This window comes from Pagrus major, chromosome 22, assembly GCF_040436345.1.
Source record: "Pagrus major chromosome 22, Pma_NU_1.0".
NCBI lineage: Eukaryota > Metazoa > Chordata > Actinopteri > Spariformes > Sparidae > Pagrus > Pagrus major.
Window position 1 is genome coordinate 17,951,744 of NC_133236.1, and position 27,038 is coordinate 17,978,781.

A 27,038-nucleotide genomic window follows, 5' to 3' on the forward strand; every position below is an offset into this window, starting at 1 on the left:
TTTTATTAGTATTTTTCAAGTCTGTTATTTTATTATATATATTATTGTAAGTCCATATTACACCACTTAGTTACTTTTAAATTCATAATTGAGAACTGAGTACAATTTTAATTCATATGTAAACCTTCCATCTGCATTTTTGTAGCCAATAATGTTATCTGATCACAAACGGGTGACTGAAAACCCTGACATGACAGACTGCTATTGATATAGCAATAAACATCAACCGTTAAAAAGTAGCTAATACTCTGAGCAGCATTTGACAAGAATACTTTGTACTTTTACTTAAGTATTTTTAATACCAGTAATATTTCAGTAATGTAACTGTACTAGTACTTGAGTACAGATTTCCAGTACTCTTTCCTCCAGTGGTTGTTACATATTGGTAGAAACTAAGAAAATATGCTAAATATACTAGATTATTTTCCAAAAAAGCCTTAATCAGATGTATAGTAGTAGTATATAGAGTATAGTCCAACCAATAATAGATTTTTTTTTGGTCAAGACCAATATCTAAATTTGAGTTTAAAATTCCGATAATAAGGATCTCTTGATGATTATGTTTTTGTAAACAAAAGATTTACTGAAGAGTGCATTCAATAACGAAAAAAATGAAGTTGTCAAGTTGTGCTCTCTGTCTGGATTCTGGCTGACAATCTTTTCATGGTTTCCAAATTACCGTAAACATATCTTTGACATTTCTGTAATTTCTTGTTACTCAAACTGGTATGTGAGAAGCTAACATTAAAGATAAATGAAATATACCTTAGTACCCATACAATATCTCTCAAAACAAGAGAAAAAATGAAAAAGAGGAAAAAAATAGATCAAATTCTAATAAAGATAAGACAAAAACATCTATAAATTGAAAACGAAATACAGAAAGAAAAACATCAATACTGTAGTCTTTTAGATAAGCTACCATTTACATAGCAGGCGCACTGTGAAACATGAATTTTGCCACCGTGTATTTCAGTGTCAACACACCCAAACCAACAGCAGAGGGCGCACACGCAGCCCACTATAAACTAGAAATTATAAAAGAACCAAGAAGAAGATGGTGAGGCATGCTGGGAAATGCAGTTTTTATGAGATAACGTGCCAAAACATTATTTTCTAATGCGATAAAGGGGCTGTTTCACTTGCTGCTGCCTTATAAATGTAAAGTTGAGACTCTTTATGTAATCAAAACCTCCTCATCGGTAATTTACGGAGTTTTTTTTGATAAATTTTCTTCTCGAACCTTCTGGTTAATGCCGGTTTACCCATAATGCACCGCGCCCCTTCCTTTCTTCTCGGCTGTGTGGTGGTGGTCCAAAAATGTCGATGTTAGACGGTCCGTTAAATGTGCTCGGCCAGAGGACAACTGGCGAGTCTGTTCGCACTCAAAATGGTAAGTTATGGTGCTGCTTCACTCGGCGTTTCGTGTGCGCTCCGTGTATTTTCTGTGCGTCACGAGTGGCCGGCAGGAGAAAGGATTTCATTTACTGCTGTGGACACACGTGTGGCTAATGCTAATGCTAGCTAACTTTCACGTCGAGTTTAAAAGTGTCTGCTCGGTCTCTGGGGGGAAATTTAGCAAAGCGCAGAAAATTCTGCTGCTTAAACAATGTGTCCTCTACGCCAAAAACTTTGCTTATGAAGTCGTAGTCCCATTTCAGTACCTTCCACTCCTATCACTATGAATGGACGGCTATGCTAATGGGATAGAAAAACACTGTCATGGTCTGAGGGTGTGGCTAACTTACTGTGTACCTCACTAAATAATATGACAGAACATATCAGTGATGGAGATATTGTTATAAGATGACACAGACATGTTAAATATATCCTTAAATGGAAATATAAGGTCATTTAGTGCTTGTTAGCTAGTAGCAGCTTCCTCCTTTTCTTTGCAGTCATGGCCGCAGCATCCATCGCCAACATCGTCAAGAGCTCCCTCGGACCGGTGGGCCTCGACAAGATGCTGGTGGACGACATTGGAGTATGTTTCTCACTATAAATCAGATATTCCTTTAACATTTAACATTCTGGCATGAGTTGCTCACCATGTCTCATGTACGTATTGACAGGACGTGACCATCACCAACGATGGAGCCACCATCCTGAAGCTGCTGGAAGTGGAGCACCCAGCTGCCAAGGTCCTGTGTGAACTGGCTGACCTGCAGGATAAGGAGGTCGGAGATGGGACCACGTCTGTGGTGAGTAGGGTCAACAGCTGCTCCTACATGGTGCCAGGCACTGGCATGTTTTTTTGCTGCCAACATAATGAGTTAAAAAGTAAATGTCCTGTTTTAGTACCATGCATCTGCATTTTGTTACGGATGTGTGGCTATGCTAACAGGAGAGAGAAACTGTCCGTTAGTGTCTGAAGGGGTCGAGCAGCCTCATTTCTGCCACCTCTAATGAAACAATGGTACAATATTTTAATGGTGATGTCGCAATGTATTCTCTGTAGGAAAATGAAACGGATCTCATTTTAATGTACATCATGTGACCATTTTTTATTTTATTAGGTAATTCTCGCTGCAGAATTGCTTAAGAGTGCAGATGAGCTTGTGAAGCAGAAGATTCACCCCACATCAGTCATCAGTGGATATCGTCTGGCTTGCAAGTAAGATGTGAACAAGGAAAACCACTGAGTGTTTAGAAATAGATTATGATTTTTTTTTCACACGCAAAATTGTTTTTCCATCTTCCAGGGAGGCAGTTCGCTACATTAATGAGAACCTCACCATCGGGACAGATGACTTGGGCAGAGAGTGTTTAATCAATGCAGCCAAAACCTCCATGTCCTCCAAAATCATTGGAGTGTATCCCTTTTGCTGTACAGTGCATACAATGTTTAGTTTGGATCCAACCCACATGTCTGTAGTTTGCGGTATGTAAAGGTTTACATTATATGTATGCAACTTCAGACTTTATCTGCCTTAATCCGGACCCCTCAGTGATTCAGAATTCTTCGCCAACATGGTGGTGGATGCCGCCATGGCTGTGAAGTTTGTGGACAGCAAGGGAGTGGCCAAATACCCCATCAACTCTGTGAATGTGCTGAAAGCCCATGGCCGCAGCCAGAAAGAGAGCTTCCTGGTTAATGGGTATGCGCTGAACTGCACAGTCGGCTCACAAGGTATGTTAATTACAAAGAAATTCCCAAATTTCAGATTTAAAATGTGAGGATTTACTTGCCTCATCGATTGTCACTGCGGCTGAGTAGACTCCCATTTAAGTTTGCTGCTATGTCTCATCTGATGGCGTAAGCAGTGATACGCGTGGGAGACAGTATACTGGCTTTGAAAGGATTGAAGACACAGTAGTTTGTAAACTGTGGTTCCTCTTTTCTAGCCAGACAATGGAAAAATAGTCAGAAGTAAAATTAATTATGTTTTTCATTACCGGTTAGTTTCGAAGCAGCATTTGTACGAAGTCTAAAAAGTTTGGAAACTACTGAATTTTAACCAGAATGTTTTCGAGGTGAGGAGTAGGCTGGAATGCAAACATAATCCTTGGAAAATGCTTGATTTTCAATATAATCTGGTGTTTGATCTACAATATCACACTAAAATCTTGGTTTATTTTAGATAAAGCCATCCTGTTGCCATTTGTTTGTCTCCTGGTGTTCACAATGATCAAAACATACAAAGTTAATATGAACAGCTGTTAAAACAAAATGACATATACATTGATTGGTGTGGGTTTAAAGGAATTCTGTTAATCTTCCCTGAATTGCATTCATAGTAACAATTGAGATGTGATCATACAAGCTATGAGAGTCTTGAAATTTTTGATTTATGTTTGTTGAAAGTCTTTTAAAAGTGCTTGAATTTTACTCTTAAAAACTGTATGAACACTGTGTAAGGTTTGGTCAATTTCGATTATTCTTCGGTTATTTTCCCTGTTGAACATGCTGTTTTTGCGTTCATCTAAAGGCATGGTAAAACGTGTCACCAACGCTAAGATTGCTTGCCTGGACTTCAGCCTGCAGAAGACCAAGATGAAGATGGGAGTCCAAGTCATCATCAACGACCCAGAGAAGCTTGACCAGATCAGACAAAGGTAGAAACCCTTTTTTATGTGATATTATCATTAAGAATTATCCCATTTAAATTTGCTGTGATGCTGAACCAGTAGTATACACAGTGATACGCGTGGGAGAAAATATCAGCAGCCCGAGTCGAGGCAGCAGCTTCTCTCTGAGCTGTTTACCACGACTGTGGGCTGGACAAATCTGTATTATATTTGTGATGAATTTCATCTAAATGTTTGTGATGAAACTGAATCAATATTGGATGTTGTTTCTCTAGAGAATCTGACATCACCAAGGAGAGGATCCAAAAGATTTTGGCCTCAGGTGCCAATGTCCTCCTGACCACGGGCGGCATCGATGACATGTGTCTTAAGTACTTTGTGGATGTAGGAGCCATGGCAGTGAGACGGGTCCTCAAGAAGGACCTGAAGCGCATTGCCAAGGCAACAGGAGGTAAGGTTGAAGTAGACTACAGTTTGTGCCGATTGGCTTTTGTGTTACTGGTCTTTTACTATGAATGGGTTTTAACGGTTTGGTCAAGTAGTTTCATTAAACTGATAGATATAATAGTGACGTCGTGTTCGTCTGTTCTCAGCCACCATCTGCCCCTCTCTGACCAATCTGGAGGGAGAGGAGACATTTGAGGCCACTATGCTGGGTCAGGCTGAGGAGGTTGTGCAGGAACGCGTCTGTGATGATGAGCTCATCCTTGTCAAGAAGTAAGAACTGCAACTATATATAGTAGTGTTTTATACTTTATAGTGTTCTTCCAACACAATGCTGATGAATACAGCTTGGTCAGTACAGCTGTAGATTAAGAACATTTCAGTGCATGTAATCATACCTCATCTGTAGTTCTGACAGGAGTTGTGATAAACTGAGACAATGAAAAGGATTTTTATGATCTGTAGAAGGCAGAAGTCCCTCATGTTTGTCTACATATAAATGTTCTGCAGTCTGACACATGTTAACTGTATTGGTTGTCTTCTCCTAATTTTGAACTCTCTCAGCACCAAAGCACGCACATCAGCATCCATCATTTTGCGCGGGGCCAACGACTTCATGTGTGATGAGATGGAGCGTTCGCTGCATGATGCCCTCTGTGTGGTGAAGAGGGTGCTGGAGTCAAAGTCTGTAGTTCCAGGCGGAGGTGCTGTGGAGGCAGCTCTGTCAATCTACCTGGAGAATTATGCTACCAGCATGGTGAGACATGGAAGATGTTTGTCGAGCATGCAGCTGCTGAGTTTCTGGGGTTGGGAGCTTGGATTTTTTTATTACTGGAGATGATTTGAGTAGAGTGTAGGTTGTAACATTTATTTATTTTTCGGTTCTTCAGGGTTCCCGGGAGCAGCTGGCTATTGCAGAGTTTGCTCGTTCTCTCCTCGTCATCCCCAAAACACTGTCTGTGAACGCAGCACAGGACTCCACTGATCTGGTGGCCAAGCTTCGGGCCTTCCACAATGAGGCTCAGGTTAATCCTGAACGCAAGAATCTCAAGTGGTGAGTCTTCCTTACGGCAGCAGTCATGAAACCAAAGTATCCGTTTACAAAGTGGCACAACAGATTTAGTTGACTATTCTTAAAGGCTTGAGTTGGAGATGATGCTCACTTTTTGGTTGTGCTCCCTTAAAATACTGAACTGAAAATCTTGGGTTTTTGTAGGTGATGGCACTTTTTGGGCTATTTTATTAGTAAAATGAGGTTGACATTAGAGCTACAACTAACAATAATTGTCTTGATCACTTCAGCTGTTGATTATTTTATTTCTTGTTTGCTGTTACCCATTTGAAACAAAAAATGGCAGCAATACGCTCATAAAAATGTAACAAAGATATAGGAGCAGTGAGTGTTTACTGGGAGCTGGATGAACTTAAGATATTTTGATAAGTCTTCAGTTTGTCTCAGGGGCGTGGTGACCTTATTGTGTAAAGTAGAACATCCAATATTTGAACACTTTGGTTGTCTTATAGGATTGGTCTGGACCTGGTGAACGGCAAGCCTAGAGATAACCGTCAGGCTGGTGTGTACGAGCCCACCATGGTCAAAACAAAGAGCCTCAAGTTTGCCACCGAGGCCGCCATCACCATCCTCCGTATCGATGACCTCATCAAACTGTTTCCAGAGCCGAAGGAGGGTGGCCAGTCGTACCAGGATGCCGTGCAGTCAGGAGCTCTGGAGGGTTAAGAGGCTGTAGTTGGTCCTGTCCAGTTCGTCTGTATTTATACATAAGGAGCTCTTCATGGCTGTTGCTCTTAGTGTAGGCCGTGCGTGCACTTTGCCTGTTTACTGTTCTCCCACTCCCTCTTGCTTCCAAAGGAACTGTTTAGTGATTTGTTTATTTGGACACTTAATAAAGCTCCAATGGTTGTAAATGACCTTTGATTTGTTAATTCACATTGTGTGGCTGTGGTTATTTTGCAGACTTCGAGAAATGACTTTGACTGAGAAAGTTTTAAACTCTATGGCTTATACTTCTTTATTGATATGATTACAGGAACCTTTCACAAACATCAGGTTATGTACAGGAAGAACGAGGTTAGAGAAGGCTAGCATACTTAACCTTATGGCACTTAGCTGTGGTTCAAGGCTGCTGTCTGCACGACTGATAAGAGAAAGTGGAATGTCGGTCAGTATAAGGGTTACAGAGCTGACATGCTGAGTGCTTGAAACTACTCAAATAATTACACCACAAGTTACACTCTACAAATACTGTCCTTACTCAGCAACAGTTGCGCTTTGCCTTCAAGTTTAGCGTTTCACTTTTTTCAATCGTGTGGATAATTTTAAAGGAAAAACAACCAATCTTCATTGACTAACTAGCATTTTAGCATATCTCATACCAGGTTGTAAGAGCAATTCTTAGTTACTACTGGTTTATGTTAAAGCCGTCAGCATACACTACATTTACACGATCTAGACATCTTAAATCCTCTAAAATGAAGCCAAATGCTACACAGCTACAACCTGAGGAGGGTTGAGTTTAAGTTCACAGTGAGACTGGCAAGCTATGGTCGGATGAGATCCAGTCACAAAATATACACGTCGCTTACCTCAAGTACAGTAATTTGGAACTACCCAGGAAAATTACCATTTTATCAGTGTAAACAGTTTCTGTATCCCTTATCCATTTAAAAAGATGAGATCATCTGCACTCCATGGAGCAGCGTTAGGGTTTTCATCAGACTCTCTCCACGCACATGGCGATGCCCATCCCTCCTCCAATGCAGAGAGATGCCACGCCTTTCTGTCCTCCAGTCCTCTGAAGCGAATGCAACAAGGTCACCAGCACTCTGCAGCCGGACATACCGATGGGATGTCCCAGAGAAATGGCACCACCACTCACATTCACCTGAGGAAATAAAAACAAACATTGGACTCAAATGACAGCAGACAAACATCATCCAGCTTGTACTTCGGACAGACGGGACAAAAATGGCACAATATAGCCATTACCTTGTCCACATTGAGGCCAAGCTCTTTAACCACAGCAACAGACTGGGCAGCAAAAGCTTCATTGATCTCAAATAAGTCAACCTGGTCAAGCTGCCAGCCTGCTTTCTCAACCTGTCAGAGAGGGAAACGAGGAGAATGAACACAAAGAAGCATTTTCTCAGTTATTGTTTCATTCAGGTGCCTCTGATTTCTCACCGCTTTCCTGATGGCTGGTATAGGTCCAGTTCCCATGATAGACGGGTCAAGGCCAGCTTGAGCCCACGATACGATTCTGGCCATTGGTTTTATGCCACGCCTCGCAGCCTCTGATTGGCTCATTAGGACAGTCGCTGCTGCGCCATCATTGACACCTTAAGTTACAAAAAGATACAAGTTACAAAAGCTTGATACATATTATATTTAGACAAAAAGCTGGCACTGACGTCTGTTTGGTTAGTGAGTTAAACCTCAGTGACATCATCATATGTTAGAAAGGCACCAGCTCTCAAACCTGAGGCGTTTCCAGCCGTGACGCTGCCACTGCTGTCCTTAATGAAGCAGGGTCTGAGTTTGGACATGCTCTCCATGTTGCTGCCGTGCCGAGGAAATTCATCCACCTTCACCTCCACTGGACCTGGAGACAATAGACAAGTGTTACAGTGAACACACACCAAGGACAGATTAAACTATTTCTTCGAGATAGACGGATGATTTAGATAATAAATCACTGATGAACTTCTTACCTTTTCTGCTTGGCACCATGACTGGGACGATCTCTTTATCAAAATGTCCTGCTTTCTGCGCAGCCTCAGTTTTGTTTTGGGACTGGACAGCAAACAGGTCCTGCGCCTCTCGACTGACTCCCCACTGCTTCGCCACATTCTCAGCTGATAAGAATACACAAGTGTTATCACAACAATGAACACTCGTATAGAGGTGTGACAATCGGCCGTTTGCTCATATGTATTCTCAGCTGTGCACACCTGTGATGCCCATGTGGTAGCCGTGGAAGGCATCTGTCAGGCCGTCAGCCAACATGGAGTCCTGCAGGGAGGCGTCGCCCATCTTCATACCTGCTCTCATGTGCAGGGTGTGAGGAGCCTTTTGGTGGAACAAGGAAACAAATGTGACATCATCGAGTAATTGAAACATCGAGCCTTATAAAATATGGCCAAGGTAAGTAAGGTCTGATTCTCTTACTAAACTTGTCATAAATCCCTTGTTTCAACTTCAAGCCTAATGAGATCTGATCATTAGTATAAGCAAAAGAGCCAGCATTTTTAATTTATATTACACTTTTAAAACGCACTCCTTCTGTCCAAGCCTACCTTGCTCATACTCTCCATGCCCCCTGCGACCACCACAGTGGACTCTCCAGCCTGGATGGACTGAGCTCCCAGACACACAGCCTTCAGTCCAGAGCCACACACCATCTGGCAGCTCCATGCCGGGACAGGGTAGGGGATACCTGCCCCAACACTGGCCTGACGTGCCGGGTTCTGACCATGACCTTGAGGACAGAGAGGGAAAAAATAAAACACCAGTGAGAAAACTTAAAATCTGACTAATATTGCTCAACAGCTGTTAACATGACACAGGAACACTGGACCTCTGTCACTCTTTGATCTCAGTGGCTTCCTGAGCTTTCACCTGCAGTGAGAACGTGTCCCATGATAACCTCAGAGACCTCTTCTGGCTTCACCGCGGCCCGCTTCAGGACGTCCTTGATCACCACTGAACACAGGTCATGCAGAGGGACCGTGGACAGAGCACCGTTCAAGGACCCTGTGTAAAAATTGGAAGAAGATATTGTAGCATGAGTACACCATGGTGCATGTTCATCTTTCCACATACAAAGGAGGGTAGATAAGCATGCAATGCTGTTGAATTAATTTATCATCGTATCATCTTACTTCTAATGTTATTGTATTATGCACTGGTTTATATTATATTTTGTATATTTCACTTATATTTAATACTCTGTTTATTGTCTTAAACTGGGAACAGTGTGTGACCCTGACCCGGGAAACCTACTGATGGTTACTGAAGTTTCTACTGTACCGTAAATTTTGTAGCAATCTCTAGCATAAGAATTTCCTTGGGGATTAATAAAGTTCCATCTTATCTGACCTTATAGCGAAGCTTTTGACCAGGTTCTCAAAAAGGTGTCTTGTTGGTCCGATTGTAAGCTTTTCACACTGACTCTGACACCGAATTCAGACTTTAATTTGAGATTCTTGTGATCACTTTTAGAGCTCTGCATAGTCAGGCAAACACTTACAATAGACATCTACAGAGCCCTGTCTCCAAGGGGTCTCTACAGTCCTCTGATCAGAGCTTACTGGTTGTTCTTCACTACAGATTCAACACAAAGCAGACTGAGACTATGAGGTTGTGGCTCTTACTCTTTAAAACGGTCTCTGTAATCTGTGAAGTTCAAAACCCACCTGTTTGGACTTGCATTTGCTCAATTCATTTTATTTTTGGAGGCACTTTGGACCTCTTGATCAACAAAGCTGCTATATAAACAAACTTAGCTACTTAGTATAAAGCTGCTATTTGTCATTTAGGAGTGTCCTGTTGTGACATTGATACCTTTACTGAACACACAGTGGCCTCACTGTCACATCTAAAGTGTCACACCTTTGTGAGGAGGTAACCAATCATAGGAAGATCGTGCTCCGTGGCACTATGACCAGCCAGCCAATCACTGGTCACAGAATACTCCGGACACATGCGCGAAACCAATCAGAGCGCTGCAAAACTGGGCGCATTTGCCTGAATGAATGGACATCAACCACTTTGGCAAATTAAACAAGACAAATGATAATACGGCTGTAAAAGCACAACTTACAACTAAATACGGTAGCTACAATACTATTTCATTTCTGTTACAGTTAATGTGACCACAGTGAGCTGTGGTGTATGTTAGCAAACACTGACTGGTAGCAACAGTAAAGTAGCAACGTTAGGAAGTGTTTCAAATTAACGTGTTCGCGTCAAGCCGGATGTTAAATCTTACCGATTGGTGTCCGAGCAGCAGACACGATGACAACAGGCTCGGAGTTCATTTTGGAGTTCATGTCTGGGTCCGTGCTTCAAAGTGCTGTTCCTGTTTGTCCACACTGCAGTCAGCTCTGTTGATACCGTGGACCTGTAACGCTGAGGAGGTGTTGTGCAAGTGTAACTGGAGGCAAGAAGCGCCACAGCGCCACCGTGTGTGCGGGAGGACAACAGCAGCGTTTCGTTCATTCATTGTAAGGCCACTTTCCATTGAGCTGACAACAAAAAAACAACAAAACTCATTCTTGTATTAATTAAAAATATGTATTTATATATTATTTTTTATTTATGTTATTCTTCACATCATGCCTGCCAACTGTACAGTATCTACTATGCCACACTAGTTGGATATAATGTACTTTTATACTCAAGCTTTCTAACTTTGATCTTTTGTATTTGTACTTAAACAGTATAATAGTGTATATTTTCACGTATTACATTCACATCTTCTGTTCACATCTTTTTTAATTTTATACCCGTTTCATCATAAAACAGCATACAGAGTGGAAGGAAAAGGATAAATTTTGTACAGGGAAACATGTTCTTTAACTGTACATGACAATAAATGCTTTTAATTGATTTATCTGTACATATGTATTGTTTCTACTTGTTCTCTCTACAATTTCAGTCTTCTTCAAAATTATATTCTGTTGTAATGCTTTATTTCCCTCCTAGGATAAATAAAGCTTGATCATATCACATAGCCCAAATTATGTTCATCTGAGGTTTATGATGATCTAAAATTAAGACAAGTCTTAACACAAAGCAAACCCCTTATATACACTTTTTTATACATGTAATATTGACTCAGTGGAGTAGACTATATGAGGAGGCCTTTTAAATTTTTATGCTTCAGCTCAATGAGTTTTCATATTAATATATTGGTGGTAGTAATAATGGCTTTCACTGAATAGTATTAAAAATCTTTATTGGTATTTGGTCAGTACATGAAAAGGACTGAAGTCAGAATAATATGAACATCGCATATAAACTACTCACAATTCAACAGAATCTTTTGAACAGAATTTTTTTTTCCTCAATGAAAAATTAAAATTGCATTAAAAAAAAAAAAAAAAAACACAGGCCAACATCTAAAAATGACCTTGAATATTGCGAAGCTACTGCAATTCAGTGATTTTACTGACTTTTGACGATGAGTTACAACACCAGATGCCCCATTTCAGTGTCAAGAGCTCAAACAAGAACAGCATAGACGTGCTCAAATAAACAGCAGAATGAAACGGACTAGTTTTAAATCATACATCCACTCACTTCAAATCTAACATTAACCCATACCTGTTACATCCCTGTTTAGCAACACAAATGTGACAGAGGCATCACGATAGGCGAGGGGAGGAGGGTGAAAACAAAACGTCTTGGACAGCAGTGCTGTGTTACAGACTATGCGTTTGTTGCCTTGTTTGTATATTGTATAAAAAAAGAAAAGACAGTACGTGTCAAAGTACATTACAAAACCACACTGTCGCTCGTGCTGGAGTCCAGGCCGTTCTGAGCGTGCCGTGACCCTGCAGTCCTGGTGCCCTTGGTAACCAGGGCAGCCTTGTCCTCATGGGGGTCGGTGGTGGAGTCTGTGTCATTCGAGTGCTGAGTCAATGATGTCTCGCTGCCCGTCGGAGAGTCCACGCTCTCGTACCCTGCACTCAGCTGGCTCCCGAAACCCACAGGTCCTCCAACTCTCCCAGCAGCAGTCTGACTCCCTGACGCCTCCTCCGAGTGGTTGGACAGCTTGGTCTCAGCTTCGCCGGGGCTGGAGACCATGGGGGACATGGGAAAGTCTTCCTCTGTGCTGCTTACCTCCCGGTACAGGCTGGGTGTGGTGGTCTCGCTCCTCTGGGATGAGTTGCCGTTGCTTGGTCCATTGGAGACCCTCCCGTAGTCTTTGCCCATTGGTTCGGAGGGTGCGCTGGCCTGCTCAGGCTGGGTGGACGGCTCAGCGGACGAGCTGGAAGCAGTGGGTGAAGTCCTGCTGGGTCCCGCTCCGGCCATTGACCCCTGAGTTTGAGTCAGCTGCTGACGAGAATCTTTCAACTGCTGCTGCAGGACGAGAATGGTGCTCTGCATCCCCTCCACCTCCTCGTCCAGCTGGATGATAAAGTCATTCAGCTCTGGGAGAGACGGGAGATCAGAACAGAAAAAGAACAAAATCAAAAACCAACTCAACAGTAGTATGTTAAAAGTAAGACTTGACTTGAAGTTAAACTGGTCAGGCTGAAAGATGTGGATGCTGCTCATGTCCTCACCGTCTTGGCTGCTCTTGAGTTCCTCGCTGTACTTCTTCTGCAGGGCTAGCTCAGCCTCCAGCTGGGCGATGCGTCCCTGTGACAGCTGCCTACCCAGCTCCTGGTTTTCCTGAATCAGCATTCGACACTTGGCCATCAGTTTCTTCCCCGTTTGGCTGCAAGGGAAACAAGTCTCACATCACACAGTGAACCAGGAGACAAAGATGACAGGCAAAGAGGTGCCACTGAATCTGTTCCAACTGACTGATCCACAACCTAACAAAACTCTTCGACCTAGCCATCCCTAAATGACTCTGTTGTCACAACAAGATTCTTATTATATCAATTTGATTCCAATAAAATTATCAGGAATCAATTGGTTCAGTACAAATAAATGTACATTATTTTCTTGAGAAGATCCAAAGTACATTTTTTCTCTAAATTATTAAATTATGAATACATTAAACATCTATGGTCCTCACTGTGGCTCCACAGCACACTATCTAGACCCACATTTCTCTGTAACTGATACATCCATTCTTACACTTTATCTTAATTCAACATGTTGCATATTGACGACAAGTGAGCACGTTGAAATGAACTGTAGAAATTCTGCCGCAACCAAATTCTCACATTCAAACGCACTCGCAGCAGAATGAAAAATGTCACAGAGTTATATTAAAATTGACACGCTACAAAAAAACTACAATTTAAATATCAACCCTTAACTGAGTAGCAAAAATGGAAATGTGCACTGCAGAACCAGGCACCTGTTTCGTGTAGTCATCACTTTAAATACACAGGAGAAAGTGTTTCAACAGTCAAATTAAACAGCTTGAGGTGCCGCTTTCTCAACAGGTTAAAGAGCACTCCAACAGTCCTGCACACCTGGTTTTTCATACATAAGCAGTTATTGTGTTTATGCTTTACCAAAGCCCTAATCAAGAAGCCAAAATTGCAAACATATGACAGGCATACACATTATTTAAAACCATAACTGCTATCTATTTAGTCTTTAAATACCTATAGAAAGTCATCTGGCCAGTGGAAAGTTAAATATAAACATTAAATTAATTTAATTACTCAGCAACTTCACCCTCTAAAAGCAGAAGCAGTCATTTAAGTTTAAACAGCTCAGAAAACCATGTAAGTTATTCTTAATGTTGTCATTAAAATTACGCACTGCACATTATTTACTTAACTGCATTTACTGCACTTCTTCTCAGTAGTTTAGTGGTCATCATAACCATCAGTTTCTCTTAAGGACTGGGAAGATGTAGGCTGTGTAAACACTACCAGCTCTAATCTCACTGTCTCACCTAAGTGTGAGAGTGTAGTATGGCTTTGTTTTAAAAAAGACATGAAAAGACAAAACAGATTCCACGTGCGTTTCATTGTGAAAACAGTGGCTAAGATCTGTGTCACACAGGTGAGAGATAAATGTCTCATCAGCTATTAGCGTTAAAGGCTGAGGGAGAGATTGTGAGGTCAATAACAAAAATACACAGAGATACAATGAATACAGTTCCATCAACTCATAACATGACTTGTTAAAGACATTTGCATTCACAACTTGAAAACAAGACTCCGTGCACCTACAGCAGTGTGTTTGGTATGGATCTGAAGAATTGAGCAAAGCTTAATTCATCGTCAAAGTTCAAATGTTTTTACGTAAACAATCAAAGCCAATCGTGCTTCTTGGTTCACACACACTGCAGTAAGTGTTTGTTTCAGAGAAACAAGAGAAAGATCAAATGAAATGCAGATAAAAAGAAACAAGTCACAAAATAAAACATGTAAATACACTCTACCGTGAGTGGGCCCATGTTCAGAGACACAGGCGACTGGACCCTCATGCCTGAACCACAGTCCTCTGTGGACCGAGGATCTGGCTCCGCTCACAGTCTTAACACCATTTCTAGTGGCTCTTCCCCCCAGAGTCTTACTTTTAAATCCTAGACACTGTCCTCATGTTACTGCAATGTATCTAGACTGTCCAAAAAGTCTTTACGTTTCTCAGGCAGACTAGAGGGGTATGTGTGTGGTGTAATCCACAGTTAAATGTCTTTATAAACCAAGTATGGGAATTGTCTGTAAAATGTTCAATTGCTGCTTTAGGCTAGGGATGCTCCCTGCCTGACTCACCCTCCACCATGACCCCCCTATTTAATATGTGTACTGTCTGGTTTGAGCTGAGGGTGCGGGGAGGGCATATATCCGTGTTGGGAAGTGAGTGACCACCTCTTCAGGAACAGTCCGGACTCCTTCAGGCCCATGGACGGTGAGGGGATACGAGGGGAGAGAGCTGAAACACAAGTGTCACCTGACCATACTGTCTTTTCACTTTAGGTTATGTGATATGTAGCTGGCACAGTGCAAGAGTACAAAAACAGTTTTGTTCTGCAGTGACTGGCTTTCTGTAAAGTCTGAGTCTCGTGGTGAGTACAGCATTTGTCAGCCTTCCACCCCACCATTGTTCCTGCATGCCTGCAGTGAGCGTGAGGGTGGGGGGCATGAGGAAGTCTTGACTTTTTTGTGGGGGAGGGGGGTTATTTTGATTGTCTTTACCTATCAGGTGTAAATTTCCAGGCACTCAGTTCATTTTGGGCCTGCTCCAGTTTGTCTTTAGTCTGTTCGAGTTCAGCCTTCATTTTGAGGAAAAACAAGTTGATGGCTGGGTCCACCATGGATGACCGCAGTTGGGCCGCACTCGGCTGCTGGACTTGCTTGAGGTACTGGATCTGGGTCTGCAGGATAAAACAAGCAGGTGTTAGTGACTGGAAAAGTGTAGAAGTACTTTATAATTTTATGAGCACCAGTCCTTTAGCTTGTCCAGTTTCCAGTCATGAAGTCACATGTAAAAATGTACCCCAATATCAGATGAATTTAAACTGTTTGGTTCTAAAATCCACCAATATTTTTAAGATCATCAGACAACTTTTCAATCCTGAGCCCCTGGATAACAAACTGGATGTTACTAAAGGTCAGGACTCGAGCGTTTTGTGCGTGTGGCCTTTTCAAACAGCAGCTTTCAAAAGAATATAGATTTAGATACAGATTGCTGCAAATTCAAAATACTTAGATCAAGGACTATCGGGATTAATCTTTAATTACATAGCCATTTGAACTCTGTAATTAAAGCTTTTGTTCGACATGAGCTGCATTCCAAGACACACCCGGAGAATTTTCAGTTGAAGAAGACCAGACAAGTTCAAAACCAACTAAAACTCACCTGCTGAAGTCACAGTTATGATGACCTCAGAACTGATTTAAATGTCATTGCATTAGAGGCAAAAGGTGCAGCTAATATGCCTCAAAACACAACAGCCAGATGAGAATTAAACTATTTCAGCCACAAATGGTAAAGGTGACAACGAGACACGAGTTAAAAAACCTCTCTAACCTGTGTCTGGCGGTGTGTGTCGTGTTTACCTCAGCTGCCCTGTAAGAATGGCATGTGCTGCCGTAAAGCCACTGGGTGATCCACTGAGCTGTCAATCTGATAAGAGCAAAGGCTGCCCTCTTTGACACTATTAACCTTTAGCCTACATACCATGCAAATGAATGAATACAAGGTCTAGTGCAGTGCTGAAATGATGCCAATTGGTAGGCTAGTCTGCAGAGAGAAAATTGGAGGATTCCAGCTTTAAGAAATTATTTCTTGTATCTTACAGTGTACTTTAAGGTTTTTTGTGCCAATTTTAAGACATGGCAACTTGATTTGATTTGAAGCATTTGTCAAAGCCATCAATTACACAAAAAAAATCCAATAACTAATGAATAATGCAAGTAATGGTTAACTACAGCCACAGGGTAGCTGGATTTTTGTTAGAGATCAGCAATTCTGGCTTCACAATGTAAAAAGTCTAATGCTCTCGCTTTGAGTAAAACAATTGTGTATCCCATAATCATATCAGATGCATCAACAAAGTGGAGGAATAGATACATACTGTGCACTCTTGCATTTCCTGCTCCTTGGTGGCAAGTCGCATGACCAAGATGTTCTCCCTGCGTGCAGACTCCTGCTGCTGCTGCTTGAGCTTCTCCTCCGACTCCTTCAGCCCAGTTACATCATTGGCTAAGACGGGGGAAGAGGGGAAGGAAAGAAAGTGCATCAGAAGACGTGTCCCTTTCTCAGGCAGCCACTATAGTGATTACTGCTGGCAGGAGAAACCCTGTCGTATTGGATGACATTTTATGTAACAGCAGATGTACTTACAACACAGATCTGCATATTTTGCCTCCAGGACCTGGACATATGCTTCATGCTGCTTCCATCTGAGAGGAGCAGAACATGTGTAAACATTAACAGCTCAAGCGAAATAGATCAAGTTTCCCCACAACATAATTAATCTCTACCTGTAGAGCTGTTATTTACCTTGTGCACAGCTCCTCCCTGGTCAGGGTCTTCATGTCAGATTCACTGAGGCGAACCTGTAGAGAAGAAAACAGAGGGTGGGTTAGACACAGAAGACAGTAAGATAATCAGGCTCACATTTGGACATGAAGGTTTTCTAGAAAAGACACTCACCTTCTTGGGAAGAGGCTCCTCGTTGGTCATTGTGAACTCTACAAGTGAAAGTGACAGGAAACATCATTAATCAATAGCTTGGTGTCGTGTGTTCAAGCGACTGCATCATCTTCAGCTGTAACGCGCTGACTGTCCACACGCAGTGAAATATGACATGTATGACAACTTGGCTGATTTGAAACTAATGCTGTGGTTTCCCCCCAACCAAACGAAGCTAATGGCGTGTGACGAGTGAGTTAACCACCAGGCCGACCAAAATAAAAAAGTTGAACATTACCAGTTCATAAGAGGTGTCGAGCCTATGTTAGCTGGTGTGGCAGGCAAGCAACGATGGATAGCAAGCGATAGAAATAAGCTAACCAAGGTTAACTCTGGCGTGCTACTAACATTTAGCATCCGCTAGCAAAATAAATACAAGATGTGAAGGTACACGTTTGAGCGACTGTATTTTCTTTATGTTCCGCCTGACAGCATGCAATTCTTGGCTCTGTTTTCGGCTCCTTGTTATCACAAAATGGCGGTGAAGGAAATGACTCCCTCCCTTGCGCTCCTTTTCCTGAAACTAGCGGGCTCTTGGCTGCAGAAATCGGGCCTACAGCCCTCAAAACACTCACCAGACCCGTTTCTCTCGATGTTTCTGGGGCTTCTCGGCTTCACTAGTTCTTTATAAGGAGGAAAATTGCAACTACGTTAAAAACTCGCTGTTAATTTATATGTAGTTGCCTCGGTTCGGCGTGATCAACATCATCTTCGTCACTGAAGGCAGGACAGAATGGCTCTGACCGAGCTGCTGCACTCGCGTTGCTGCAGAGCACAGCCAGAGACGGGGGAGAAGAAGAAAGACCTCTCACTCTGCCGCGATTTCCGGATCCGAAAAACGATGCAGAGACGAGATACTTGTGGAAAATGCTCAAATACAGTAATGTTTACAGTTAAATGACAATAGTTCATGATTGTTTATTTCGGAGAAAGCTATGGAACGTGGCATTTCCTCATTATTATGATTATGATTCTATTATTATTATTATTATTATTATTATTATTATTATTAATCAGGTTTATGTGAAAGCTCCAATTTTCTGATTAACTTACCAATGAAAAATCATTCACCGTTTTGATAACCTATTAATCTGTTCATTTTTAAGATTTATAATCTGATCGTTGCCAAAATAACTCCCTGGTTCCTGCCTCTCAGTGTAAATATTTGCAGGTTTTTAACATCTTTACTCTTGGTTGGATGACACAAGCAATTTTAAGACATCTGCTTGGGCTCTGGGAAAGTATCTTGGATATTTTGTCGACAAAATGTTTAATTAGGAAAACAATATGTAGATGATAATCACTGACTGCAGTACTTCATGTAGTTTTTGCGGCAGTAGATGTAGTGCTGTGGTGTGCTGTGCTGCCCTTTCATTCAACTTTTCTTAACTATAAATTGCCTTTAATACATCATTTTTGGTGCATCAGTAATTGTGAGTTGAGGCTCATCATTCCCTTGAGTTTTATGCCTGCCTCAAATTTTTTGTTTTTGTTGCACATAATTGCATAAGTGACAACATCTAAAAGTTATATTTTTATCACAAATACTGAGGTCTTCTTGGTTTTAATCCCTGAGTGATTCATTTGCTTTAACATGGACGATCTCTGGCATTCCCTCCGATGGATAGATGATGTGTTCACGTGATATTTTTTACCTCGCGGTTAGTTGTAATAATTATGCTTGTGCAGACTACATATGTGATTTAATTAGGCTATAGTTATATTATGGATATATTTTATTTTATAAAATACTGTGTATTCACATTATCATTGCATATTTCAAAACGGTCATGTAATATAATGTAATATAATTAATAGACGTGAGTAAATTGTTTCAATAACAAAATATACAATGAAACTTCTGCTGTGCTTCTTGCACTTTTATTGAGGCCTCTGAAACCAACCAGGAGGGCGAGTTGGAACAATGTTATAGAAGAGGGGAGGAGGGAGGGGTAAATGCATAATCTAGTGTGTTTAAATATATTTCAGCATATTACGTTTTCATCACACAAGCCATATTATTGTATCTTTCCATATTTATGAATTGAGTGGTGGCTTTAATTGTGGCAGTTGAAGTTTGTCTAATTATTGTACACTCTCGCCACACCCCCACTCGACCATAATGGTACGGTCCTCGGTCTGTCAGGTTGAAATTGCACACTTTCAAGGGCAGTCACCAAGAGTGTCAACTCTATCTCGTGTATGAGCTCTATCGTGAACATGCTTTGCAGAGTTGGTCAAATACGCAGGTAAAACTGATATCAACCTACCGTTTGGTGCCATTGCCTTGTCCAGAGTGCACACGGACTTAGATCAGCTGGCTCCTGTTAGCGGCGACTGCTCGTGAACTTGAGACAGTTGTTTAGCAGAGCTAACAGTTAGCTAGCTAGGATGCTAACTTATATCAGCAGCTCAGCAAGGTTAGCTTGTGGCGCACCAAAACAAAGGCTGTTTTTATATTCGGGCACGCTTGACCACACCTAACTCGGTGCCTCCAGCTAATATCTAGTTAACCACATAACTACTGGATGTTAATTCAAAACTAACGTCATAATGTTGTGTAGCTGAAAGCCAGCTGCTGAAGGCTTATCAAACTGATGCAACTTAAGCTAATACAGCTACCTGTGTTAGGCAATCCTGGGCTAATATTGTGCAGTTTAATCACACAGGCATCACTAGTAGCCAAGTTACTTTTGTCTCTCCATATATTTGAAACTGGTTATACTCTAACATGTCATGTCAGTTTCTCTTTCCAGTTGGCTGCCTTTATACTATCCTGTACTGAATTTTATTTCTAATAGTATGGTTTGGTTGGTAAATCTCTCCCCTCCCCTCTTTGCTTCAGGTGTGCAGCCAGCCTGAGCCAAACTATAAACCAGGTAGCTGCATCGAGGCAGAAGCACACGCTCCCTGACCTGACCTACGACTATGGTGCCCTGGAGCCCCACATCAACGCAGAGATCATGCAGCTGCACCACAGCAAGCACCATGCCACATATGTCAACAACCTCAACGTCACAGAGGAGAAATATAAGGAGGCGCTAGCAAAGGGTACAAACACAAAAGCAAAAGCAAACTGTAGATTTGTCTCAAACGTCAACAGTCAAATGTCTTTTGACAGATCTGATGTCTTTGTATTCACCTGCCTGTATTTGGCTTGTATTGTAGGAGATGTGACAGCACAGGTTGCTCTCCAGCCTGCTCTGAAGTTTAATGGAGGAGGCCACATTAATCACACCATCTTCTGGACAAACCTGTCTCCGAACGGAGGAGGCGAGCCACAGGGTAAGGCAGAAGTGCGTGCAAAACCTGAACAGCTTGTCACCCCATTTTTCCTACACTTTGTTTTGTAATTAAAGGGGCACCAACATCAGAAGTATTTATTTTTTCTATAACTGAATAAACAAGCTGTTCTCAGAGGAAGATAAGGTCCCCAGAACACTATTTGATGCTAGAGAGGTGGCAGGGTCCGCCACATATAAACAAAATAAAACAGTATGAAATTGTGGTGTTTGTTTATTCAGTTTATTCAGTCATGAAAACAGTTTGTTTTTTCTCTTCTGATTAAAACATTCCTCCCCAAAATACATAGTGAGCCTTTTGATTAAACCTACATTAAGCAACACATGGCTCTATAATGTCACGTTAAGCTCATTAATAGTGCTGAACCCACTGGGAGTGTACAGCTGATTCTGTAGCTCTGTTCAGCTCTTAGCTCATCATAAGCCACCAATATAAAACAAAGACAGCCATTCCCAGTGAGCAAGCTCAGACAAGTGAATGAGTAGCGTGCGAAGTATCCAGTAAGACAAAGTTTTTATGAGGATTTTGCATTCAAAAACAAGTCATCAGGTGGGCAAAACGTGACTCAAGTGCCCCCTAGTGCTGAAAGATGCTGCCTAAATGTAATTTTGCATCCGCAATATTGTATGGCTTTCCTCAAAGATTGTATTATTTATTGCAAAAGGATTAGGAGAAATAAAATAAATTGATTAAAAATAAATTTGCAAACTTTGCTGAAAATGCTTTCTGATTTTGCTCCTTGCTTTTAATGTCTAGCTTTGCCCTAAAGTAGCGCCTGTCTGTGTCACTTCCTGCAGGGGAGCTGATGGAGGCCATCAAGCAGGACTTTGGCTCCTTCCAGAAGATGAAGGACAAGATGTCTGCTGCCACAGTGGCAGTGCAGGGCTCGGGCTGGGGCTGGCTGGGCTACGACAAGGAGAGTGGAAGACTTCGTATCGTTGCTTGTGCAAACCAGGATCCCCTGCAGGGATCAACAGGTCAGTTGACAACATATTTGACTTTCTTTCCGCAGCACATCAGTTACATTTTATGCTCATACTTTCTTTTGTCAGTGTCGCATATGAAATAGAGCCATCACGGTAATTGTTTCCTGTCTTTGACCCTCAGGTCTCATCCCCCTCCTCGGTATCGATGTATGGGAGCATGCCTACTACCTTCAGTACAAAAATGTGCGGCCAGACTATGTGAAGGCTATCTGGAACGTCATCAGCTGGGAGAATGTGAGCGAGCGCCTCCAGACTGCCAAAAAGTAGAATCTGATCCTCAGATATCTCCCATAACTTCTTTCACCTTGACCTAGATCAAATAGTAGTTGCAAATAATGTTCAGGTTGCATTGAGTTCTCAAATGATTATCTGCTTCAAAGTTGATTATCGTGGAAATACTGCCTATATTGGTGCAGATTATATTGTCTTTATGGCAATCACACCGCCCTACACACACACACACACACACACACACACACACACACACACACACACACACACACTGGTTGAAGCAAACTTAAAATTATTTGCAAGTTCTTTTTATATCAGGTCTGTTCTCAACCTCCAGACTTTGTCAACGCACAAATAGGTCTCCCTTTACATCGAGGCTGACTTCTGTTAATCAAACCCAAACACTGGCTGCCATACATGTGAACTAGGTATCAGATAACCAGACTGCTTATTCAGTGAGCTCTTCTTTGTCAGAATAACTCACACCAAAGTCAGACAATGTTATTGCAGTCCATGTATTTGATGTATTATAATAAAATTATAGGATTTCAATTATAAAAGCTTGATTGTTTGGTGCTTCATTCTTCTATTTCTATGTGCTGTTATAGACAAACTCTAAGATGTGTTTTAAAGTTAGAGAGTTATTCATGTCAGAGAAGGATGACTTAGGAAAAAATAAAAGCATGGTGATTGTATTGAGTGTTGACCAACACAGGCTTCTTTTTTCTTCAGTTTAGTTCTTTATACTCTCCCACGACGACGATGACGATAAAGATCAGATCACTGTTACTGGCTGTTTAACACAGGCCAGGGAACATTGTTTTTGGTGGCATGTTCAAGATAAGCATAGTTTTACCAAATTTGGTGAGGCATGTAGGATATTTAGAAAACAAGAAAGCTCTTCAAAGAGCTCTCTCCCAGACTGTAATTCTCAGCAATCATCTTATTTTGCTCTACACGGTGGTTATCAACATTTGTTTTTCTGTGGCTTGTTTTAAGATTTTCTTATCTAAAACATGGCCAGGTTGGCTTCAGTCCAATCAAAAGATTTAGTTAAGATATGTAAACACTTGTGTTTGGGGGACATTAGATGCTGTCTAGTACTGTAAACCTGATCTCTTAAACCTCATGAACCTGAGTGGTAAAATCAGTAAAGTGTATACTACACGATCTGCTCATCTTCTTCATAGTGTTACCAGAAGAGGGCAGTGTTTCCAAAGGTTTCCTGTTGTAGATGTCTGGTTCATTCAGATGAACGCTCACATTTTGCAAAAATCCAGTGTATTTAAATGTCTGTATGGGAGTTATATATTTGGGCATAACTCAAAGAAGTAACAGTTAATAGGTCTCTTCATCCATCCATGCAACCCACAATAGATTTTAAAGCAACAAAACAAAATATAACTTCCTGGACAAAGATAGTTGATTGATCTTCATCCACAGATCTTTCAAATACTGACACAGCTCGGGTTGACAGCTTGAGTCAGACCTGGGGAGGTGACTCAACAATCAACTATCTTTCTCCAAGAAGTTACATTTTATCATGTTAAAATGCTTTAACAAGACACTGTGTCTGTGTGAAGTTTGTCAAAAAGGGGGTGTCCCTCAAAATAATAACACGGGCAAGTTTACTTCAACTGTACAAATGGCTTCCAGCTGGCTAATCTCCCGTCATCCAAGTGACTCCGCTCTTCCTGTCAGCGATTAGGACTGACCAGTTTGCCAGTGGAGATTCCAGAGATCTCGCCCTTTTTCTTTAGGTGGAGTCACGATGCGGAGGTGAAGTGGTTTTCAGTTGATATGGTCGAGTTCAAGCACATGGTGACCAGACTCCAATCGTGAGACTGGAATCGGCAACATTTTGGTTTGGTTATTAATTACGTAACATTTTGGCCAGAATCGGCTAATTGAGTGAGGTAACTGACTGAATCAAAAAATGAGAACATGTCATCCAATGAATCATAACATATTGGCATAGTTTGACTCTATTTTAACATGGATAACTATTGTTAAATCTGACCTACACGCCCTTTGGGACTTATATATACAGTATATCAAACTATTATGATGTGGCAGGAACCAGCTGCAGCAGGAAGCCTGTGGGAACAGACAAACTAATGACAACTGACTTCAAACTGCTTTTGGAGTGAGCGACAAAGAACTGCTTCAGTTTATCAGAACCATAAATACTGGCACACAGACTTGAGTTTCATTTGGGAGACATTTCCAGGGTTTAAAAACAGAAGTCTCCCTCATTTATAAGATGATGGTTTGTCTAAATGTGGCCTACTTTTTGCTCTGTTAAAGTTTGGGTGTGCCAAAAATTATTTCCCTCTTCCACAACTCGTAAAAAAGATGGAATTCACTCAGGATAGAGTTTCTTTAACCTCTGGAAGTGAAGAGAGGAAAATATTGGGGAAATGTCTCAGTCACTGAGTTTAACTCTGTCTTTCTTCTTTCTCTCCTCTCCCTTTTTCTTTTGGTGGCACTTTTTCCATAAAACTGCCACTAAAACCTCTGCAAAAAAAGCTGAAAGTGAAACGTACACTCAACTCTGTGGCTTATCCAATAGGACCTTTGGGACATACATACGCTGATAGCCAAGATGATGTTTAAACACATGCTGATCAGTCTTTGAAAGAATTTTGAATTGACCTCGCGAAACCATCTGGTGGTGAGTCAGGTTAACTTTCAGTTGCAACAAAGAAGGCTGTTTTCTTGAGCTTCCCCTCAAACACACACACAGATGCACACACTTTGGGAAATACGAGCTCCGCTGTTGGTGCGGTTTCTCAGTGGGCGCAGACAAGCATGCAGTGAGGCTCGCATGTGGCTTTGTTTCACATCCTTATTTTTCATTGTCTGGGCACAAGTGGTGGAGGATCGTGCCCATCACATACCGTATTCTTTACTGAATCAAATTCTTACTGGTATTACCGCACACAGAGGGTTTCATTTTCTTGCACAACAATGGTAAAGTTGTCCAAAATTTCAAAGATTAATGTTGGATGGCCAAGAGAGAGAAAGCCACTGACACGATCACAAATAAAATATTATTTATTGTATTTTATTTATTTTCTATGTCTCTCTGGGCTTTTGTTGGGTTTTTGTTTACAGAAAAAGTGTAGAAGAACTGACAGACATATGAATAGCTAAACAGTTCAAATAGCTAATCAAATATAATGGATAAATGGTTGAAATAGTTTGCTAAAAGTTATGAATAAATGATGAAAAAGTAGCCTAATAGCCAGCCTAAATGGTCAGTAAAAGTTAACTGATAAAGTGGTTATAGCTAAAAGTAGGCTAGGCTAATGGATATGTAGCTAAATAACTAATGGACAATCAGTTGAAATAATTGGCTGAAGCAAAGTAATGATTAAATGTTTGAAATAGGAAGCTAATATGAGTAAATTGTGAAAAGTAGCCTGCTAGATAAATGGCCAGTTAGCTACATTAAAATGGGTATAGCTAAAAGTACTAGATAGTTAGCTAAGTAGCTAATAGATAGTCATTTCAAATAATTAGCTAAAAGTAATAGATAATTGGTTAAAACAGCAAAGTGCGAATGAATCAATGGTGAAAAGACTGAAAGTAGCCTAATAGATAAGTGGTCACTTAGCTAAATGTAATGAATAGCTAGCTAAGTAGCCTAGCTGATGGATTATCCGTTTGAATAATTAGCCAAAGTTAATGGATAAATGATTAAAACAAGTTAGCTTATAGTATTGGACAGCCCTACTACTAGCCTATTAGTAGGATGGATAAATGTTTGAAATAGGATAGTCCTAGTTAGTTGAAAAAGTTAGATAAAAGCAATACTCAGTTGAAATAGTTAGCTAAAGGTACTGGATAAATGGTTGGAAAGGATTGCTAAAATAATACAGTTAAACTAGTATTAATAAATGATGATAAATCAAATGGATCAGTCATTAAAACAACCCTGACACCCAGTAACCTAAATGTTGAAAGTTTAATTGAACGCAAAGTTATGGTAACAATTCTACTTTTGTATAATCAATAGTCTGAAATAACATCCAGTCTGGAAGTAATTCAAGTGGACACATCTGGAACATGATGAGGTGTCTCAAAGAGCTGTATGGTGGACAGAAAAGGTTGTGAACCTCAGCAGCACTCACACCTGCCTTGAAAGATCAGTACGTCTCATTTGCCTCTAAGCAAATCTGATAAGCTATGCATACTTGTCATATGACTCTTTCCTGAACTGAGGTCAGAATCCTTAATCTCGTCTGTCTCCCTAACCCTTGGAGCTTTGTCAGCACATTTCTAGGCTCCAGACGATCTCCTCCGCCCTGCAAAGCTCTCCCACATTGTTGCCTGATGTGGATCGCGGGTGCTGTTTGCCCTACACAAGCTGTCGTTGTCCCATTTGGACTGGAAAGCTATTCGAAAAAGTGAAGTGTCAACATTAAGGCGGTAAAACTTTCCAGCATTTGCCGTCCGTTGTTCCTGGCAGCTATCGGCGACGGAGCTAAATTCAGGGCACCCGTTTGGGTCCGAGCCCGAGTCTTGAGTGCTTTGGAGAAGGAGCTCTTCACCAGGCGCTGAGAGCCAGGAACCAAACATTTCAGTGGGTCTGAGGCAGGAGGGTTTTGTTGGGAACCTTTGATACCTCAGCCTGACAGGGTGATTGATTCATCAGGACTGCTGAGAAGACCAGACAGACGGTGAAGCATCCTCAAGAGCTTGAATAAAGTAAAGGTGTATACGTATATTTCATGAGCTCCACATGACTTGCTCTCCTCTGCCTCCGTTCGTGTTTCATCTGAGCATTAACGTGTCTTCACCTGGAAATCTCTCTGTGAGAAATTCTCCTCTTTAAAGAAAAGAGAGAAAAAGGTTGTTTTAGCCGAGAGGGTGTGACTGTATCTGGGTAATTCTTCTCAGTTACGTAACAGTCACTTGCACCAGTGAGTCTAAAGGCTTGTGGACATGGTTTAGGCAGCAGAGTGCAATAAATCACTGCAGGCCCGGGGTCATTTAGGTTTATGTGGGATTGATCCAAGCTTGACAAATCCACACGGATATCACTGGCTTTACTTTTTAAAAATGAAATGCTCTTCTCGTTGCCAAATCTAGCTCATGCAAGAACAAAAACTCCAGAAGAGAGATCCTTCTTTCCATTAACAGGACAACTTTTAAACACATTTATCCTCGTAAACCCAAAT

At 41.3% G+C, this 27,038-nt stretch overlaps 4 protein-coding genes and 1 non-coding gene across 7 annotated transcripts; 3 read left to right on the forward strand and 2 right to left on the reverse strand.

Annotated features, from left to right (window-relative positions):
* Nucleotides 1–1,279: 1,279 nt before the first annotated feature.
* On the forward strand, nucleotides 1,280–6,421 carry tcp1 (t-complex 1). The gene is made up of 12 exons (XM_073492899.1): nucleotides 1,280–1,393; nucleotides 1,899–1,984; nucleotides 2,073–2,201; nucleotides 2,517–2,614; nucleotides 2,703–2,813; nucleotides 2,949–3,130; nucleotides 3,930–4,056; nucleotides 4,305–4,480; nucleotides 4,623–4,746; nucleotides 5,038–5,230; nucleotides 5,364–5,527; nucleotides 5,998–6,421. The coding sequence occupies exons 1-12, from the start codon at nucleotides 1,321–1,323 to the stop codon at nucleotides 6,209–6,211; spliced, it is 1,677 nt and encodes a 558-aa protein (XP_073349000.1). The 5' UTR covers nucleotides 1,280–1,320; the 3' UTR covers nucleotides 6,212–6,421.
* LOC141018567 (small nucleolar RNA SNORA29) lies at nucleotides 1,649–1,786 on the forward strand. The gene has a single exon (XR_012180744.1). It is a non-coding gene; the product is annotated as a small nucleolar RNA SNORA29 (small nucleolar RNA).
* A 56-nt stretch (nucleotides 6,422–6,477) lies between the features above and the next one.
* acat2 (acetyl-CoA acetyltransferase 2) lies at nucleotides 6,478–10,598 on the reverse strand. Its single transcript, XM_073492680.1, has 9 exons — nucleotides 10,482–10,598; nucleotides 9,110–9,244; nucleotides 8,788–8,969; nucleotides 8,443–8,560; nucleotides 8,203–8,346; nucleotides 7,971–8,093; nucleotides 7,676–7,830; nucleotides 7,481–7,591; nucleotides 6,478–7,376 (listed from the first exon to the last, which is right to left on the reverse strand). The coding sequence occupies exons 1-9, from the start codon at nucleotides 10,540–10,542 to the stop codon at nucleotides 7,206–7,208; spliced, it is 1,200 nt and encodes a 399-aa protein (XP_073348781.1). The 5' UTR covers nucleotides 10,543–10,598; the 3' UTR covers nucleotides 6,478–7,205.
* Nucleotides 10,599–11,433: 835 nt separating this feature from the next.
* On the reverse strand, nucleotides 11,434–19,621 carry wtap (WT1 associated protein). Of its 3 annotated transcripts, none has more exons than XM_073492355.1 (8): nucleotides 19,603–19,621; nucleotides 17,294–17,331; nucleotides 17,141–17,196; nucleotides 16,982–17,040; nucleotides 16,713–16,840; nucleotides 15,331–15,509; nucleotides 12,784–12,938; nucleotides 11,434–12,648 (listed from the first exon to the last, which is right to left on the reverse strand). In XM_073492355.1, the coding sequence occupies exons 1-8, from the start codon at nucleotides 19,613–19,615 to the stop codon at nucleotides 11,990–11,992; spliced, it is 1,287 nt and encodes a 428-aa protein (XP_073348456.1). In that variant the 5' UTR covers nucleotides 19,616–19,621; the 3' UTR covers nucleotides 11,434–11,989. The 3 variants fall into 3 exon arrangements, with proteins under 3 accessions (XP_073348456.1, XP_073348457.1, XP_073348458.1); XM_073492356.1 differs by lacking the exon at nucleotides 19,603–19,621 and adding an exon at nucleotides 17,908–18,072; XM_073492357.1 differs by lacking the exon at nucleotides 19,603–19,621 and adding an exon at nucleotides 17,571–17,589.
* sod2 (superoxide dismutase 2, mitochondrial) lies at nucleotides 19,487–22,412 on the forward strand. The gene is made up of 5 exons (XM_073492358.1): nucleotides 19,487–19,581; nucleotides 20,178–20,383; nucleotides 20,501–20,617; nucleotides 21,433–21,612; nucleotides 21,743–22,412. The coding sequence occupies exons 1-5, from the start codon at nucleotides 19,535–19,537 to the stop codon at nucleotides 21,886–21,888; spliced, it is 696 nt and encodes a 231-aa protein (XP_073348459.1). The 5' UTR covers nucleotides 19,487–19,534; the 3' UTR covers nucleotides 21,889–22,412.
* Nucleotides 22,413–27,038: the final 4,626 nt, after the last annotated feature.

Excerpts from the sequence above, each read along its gene's own strand:
- tcp1 (XM_073492899.1), top strand. The coding sequence starts at position 1,321 with ATGTCGATGTTAGACGGTCCGTTAAATGTGCTCGGCCAGAGGACAACT. Across the intron at positions 4,057-4,304 it reads CTTGACCAGATCAGACAAAG|AGAATCTGACATCACCAAGG; the intron begins GTAGAAACCCTT and ends TTGTTTCTCTAG. Across the intron at positions 4,747-5,037 it reads GAGCTCATCCTTGTCAAGAA|CACCAAAGCACGCACATCAG; the intron begins GTAAGAACTGCA and ends GAACTCTCTCAG.
- acat2 (XM_073492680.1), bottom strand. The coding sequence starts at position 10,542 with ATGAACTCCAAAATGAACTCCGAGCCTGTTGTCATCGTGTCTGCTGCT. Across the intron at positions 8,561-8,787 it reads GCATGGAGAGTATGAGCAAG|GCTCCTCACACCCTGCACAT; the intron begins GTAGGCTTGGAC and ends TTCCACCAAAAG. Across the intron at positions 7,831-7,970 it reads CACGGCTGGAAACGCCTCAG|GTGTCAATGATGGCGCAGCA; the intron begins GTTTGAGAGCTG and ends TTGTAACTTAAG.
- sod2 (XM_073492358.1), top strand. The coding sequence starts at position 19,535 with ATGAGCTCTATCGTGAACATGCTTTGCAGAGTTGGTCAAATACGCAG. Across the intron at positions 20,384-20,500 it reads TAAGGAGGCGCTAGCAAAGG|GAGATGTGACAGCACAGGTT; the intron begins GTACAAACACAA and ends CTTGTATTGTAG. Across the intron at positions 20,618-21,432 it reads CGGAGGAGGCGAGCCACAGG|GGGAGCTGATGGAGGCCATC; the intron begins GTAAGGCAGAAG and ends CACTTCCTGCAG.
- wtap (XM_073492355.1), bottom strand. Across the intron at positions 17,041-17,140 it reads AGGGAGGAGCTGTGCACAAG|ATGGAAGCAGCATGAAGCAT; the intron begins GTAAATAACAGC and ends TGCTCCTCTCAG. Across the intron at positions 15,510-16,712 it reads AGGAAATGCAAGAGTGCACA|ACCCAGATCCAGTACCTCAA; the intron begins GTATGTATCTAT and ends TTTATCCTGCAG.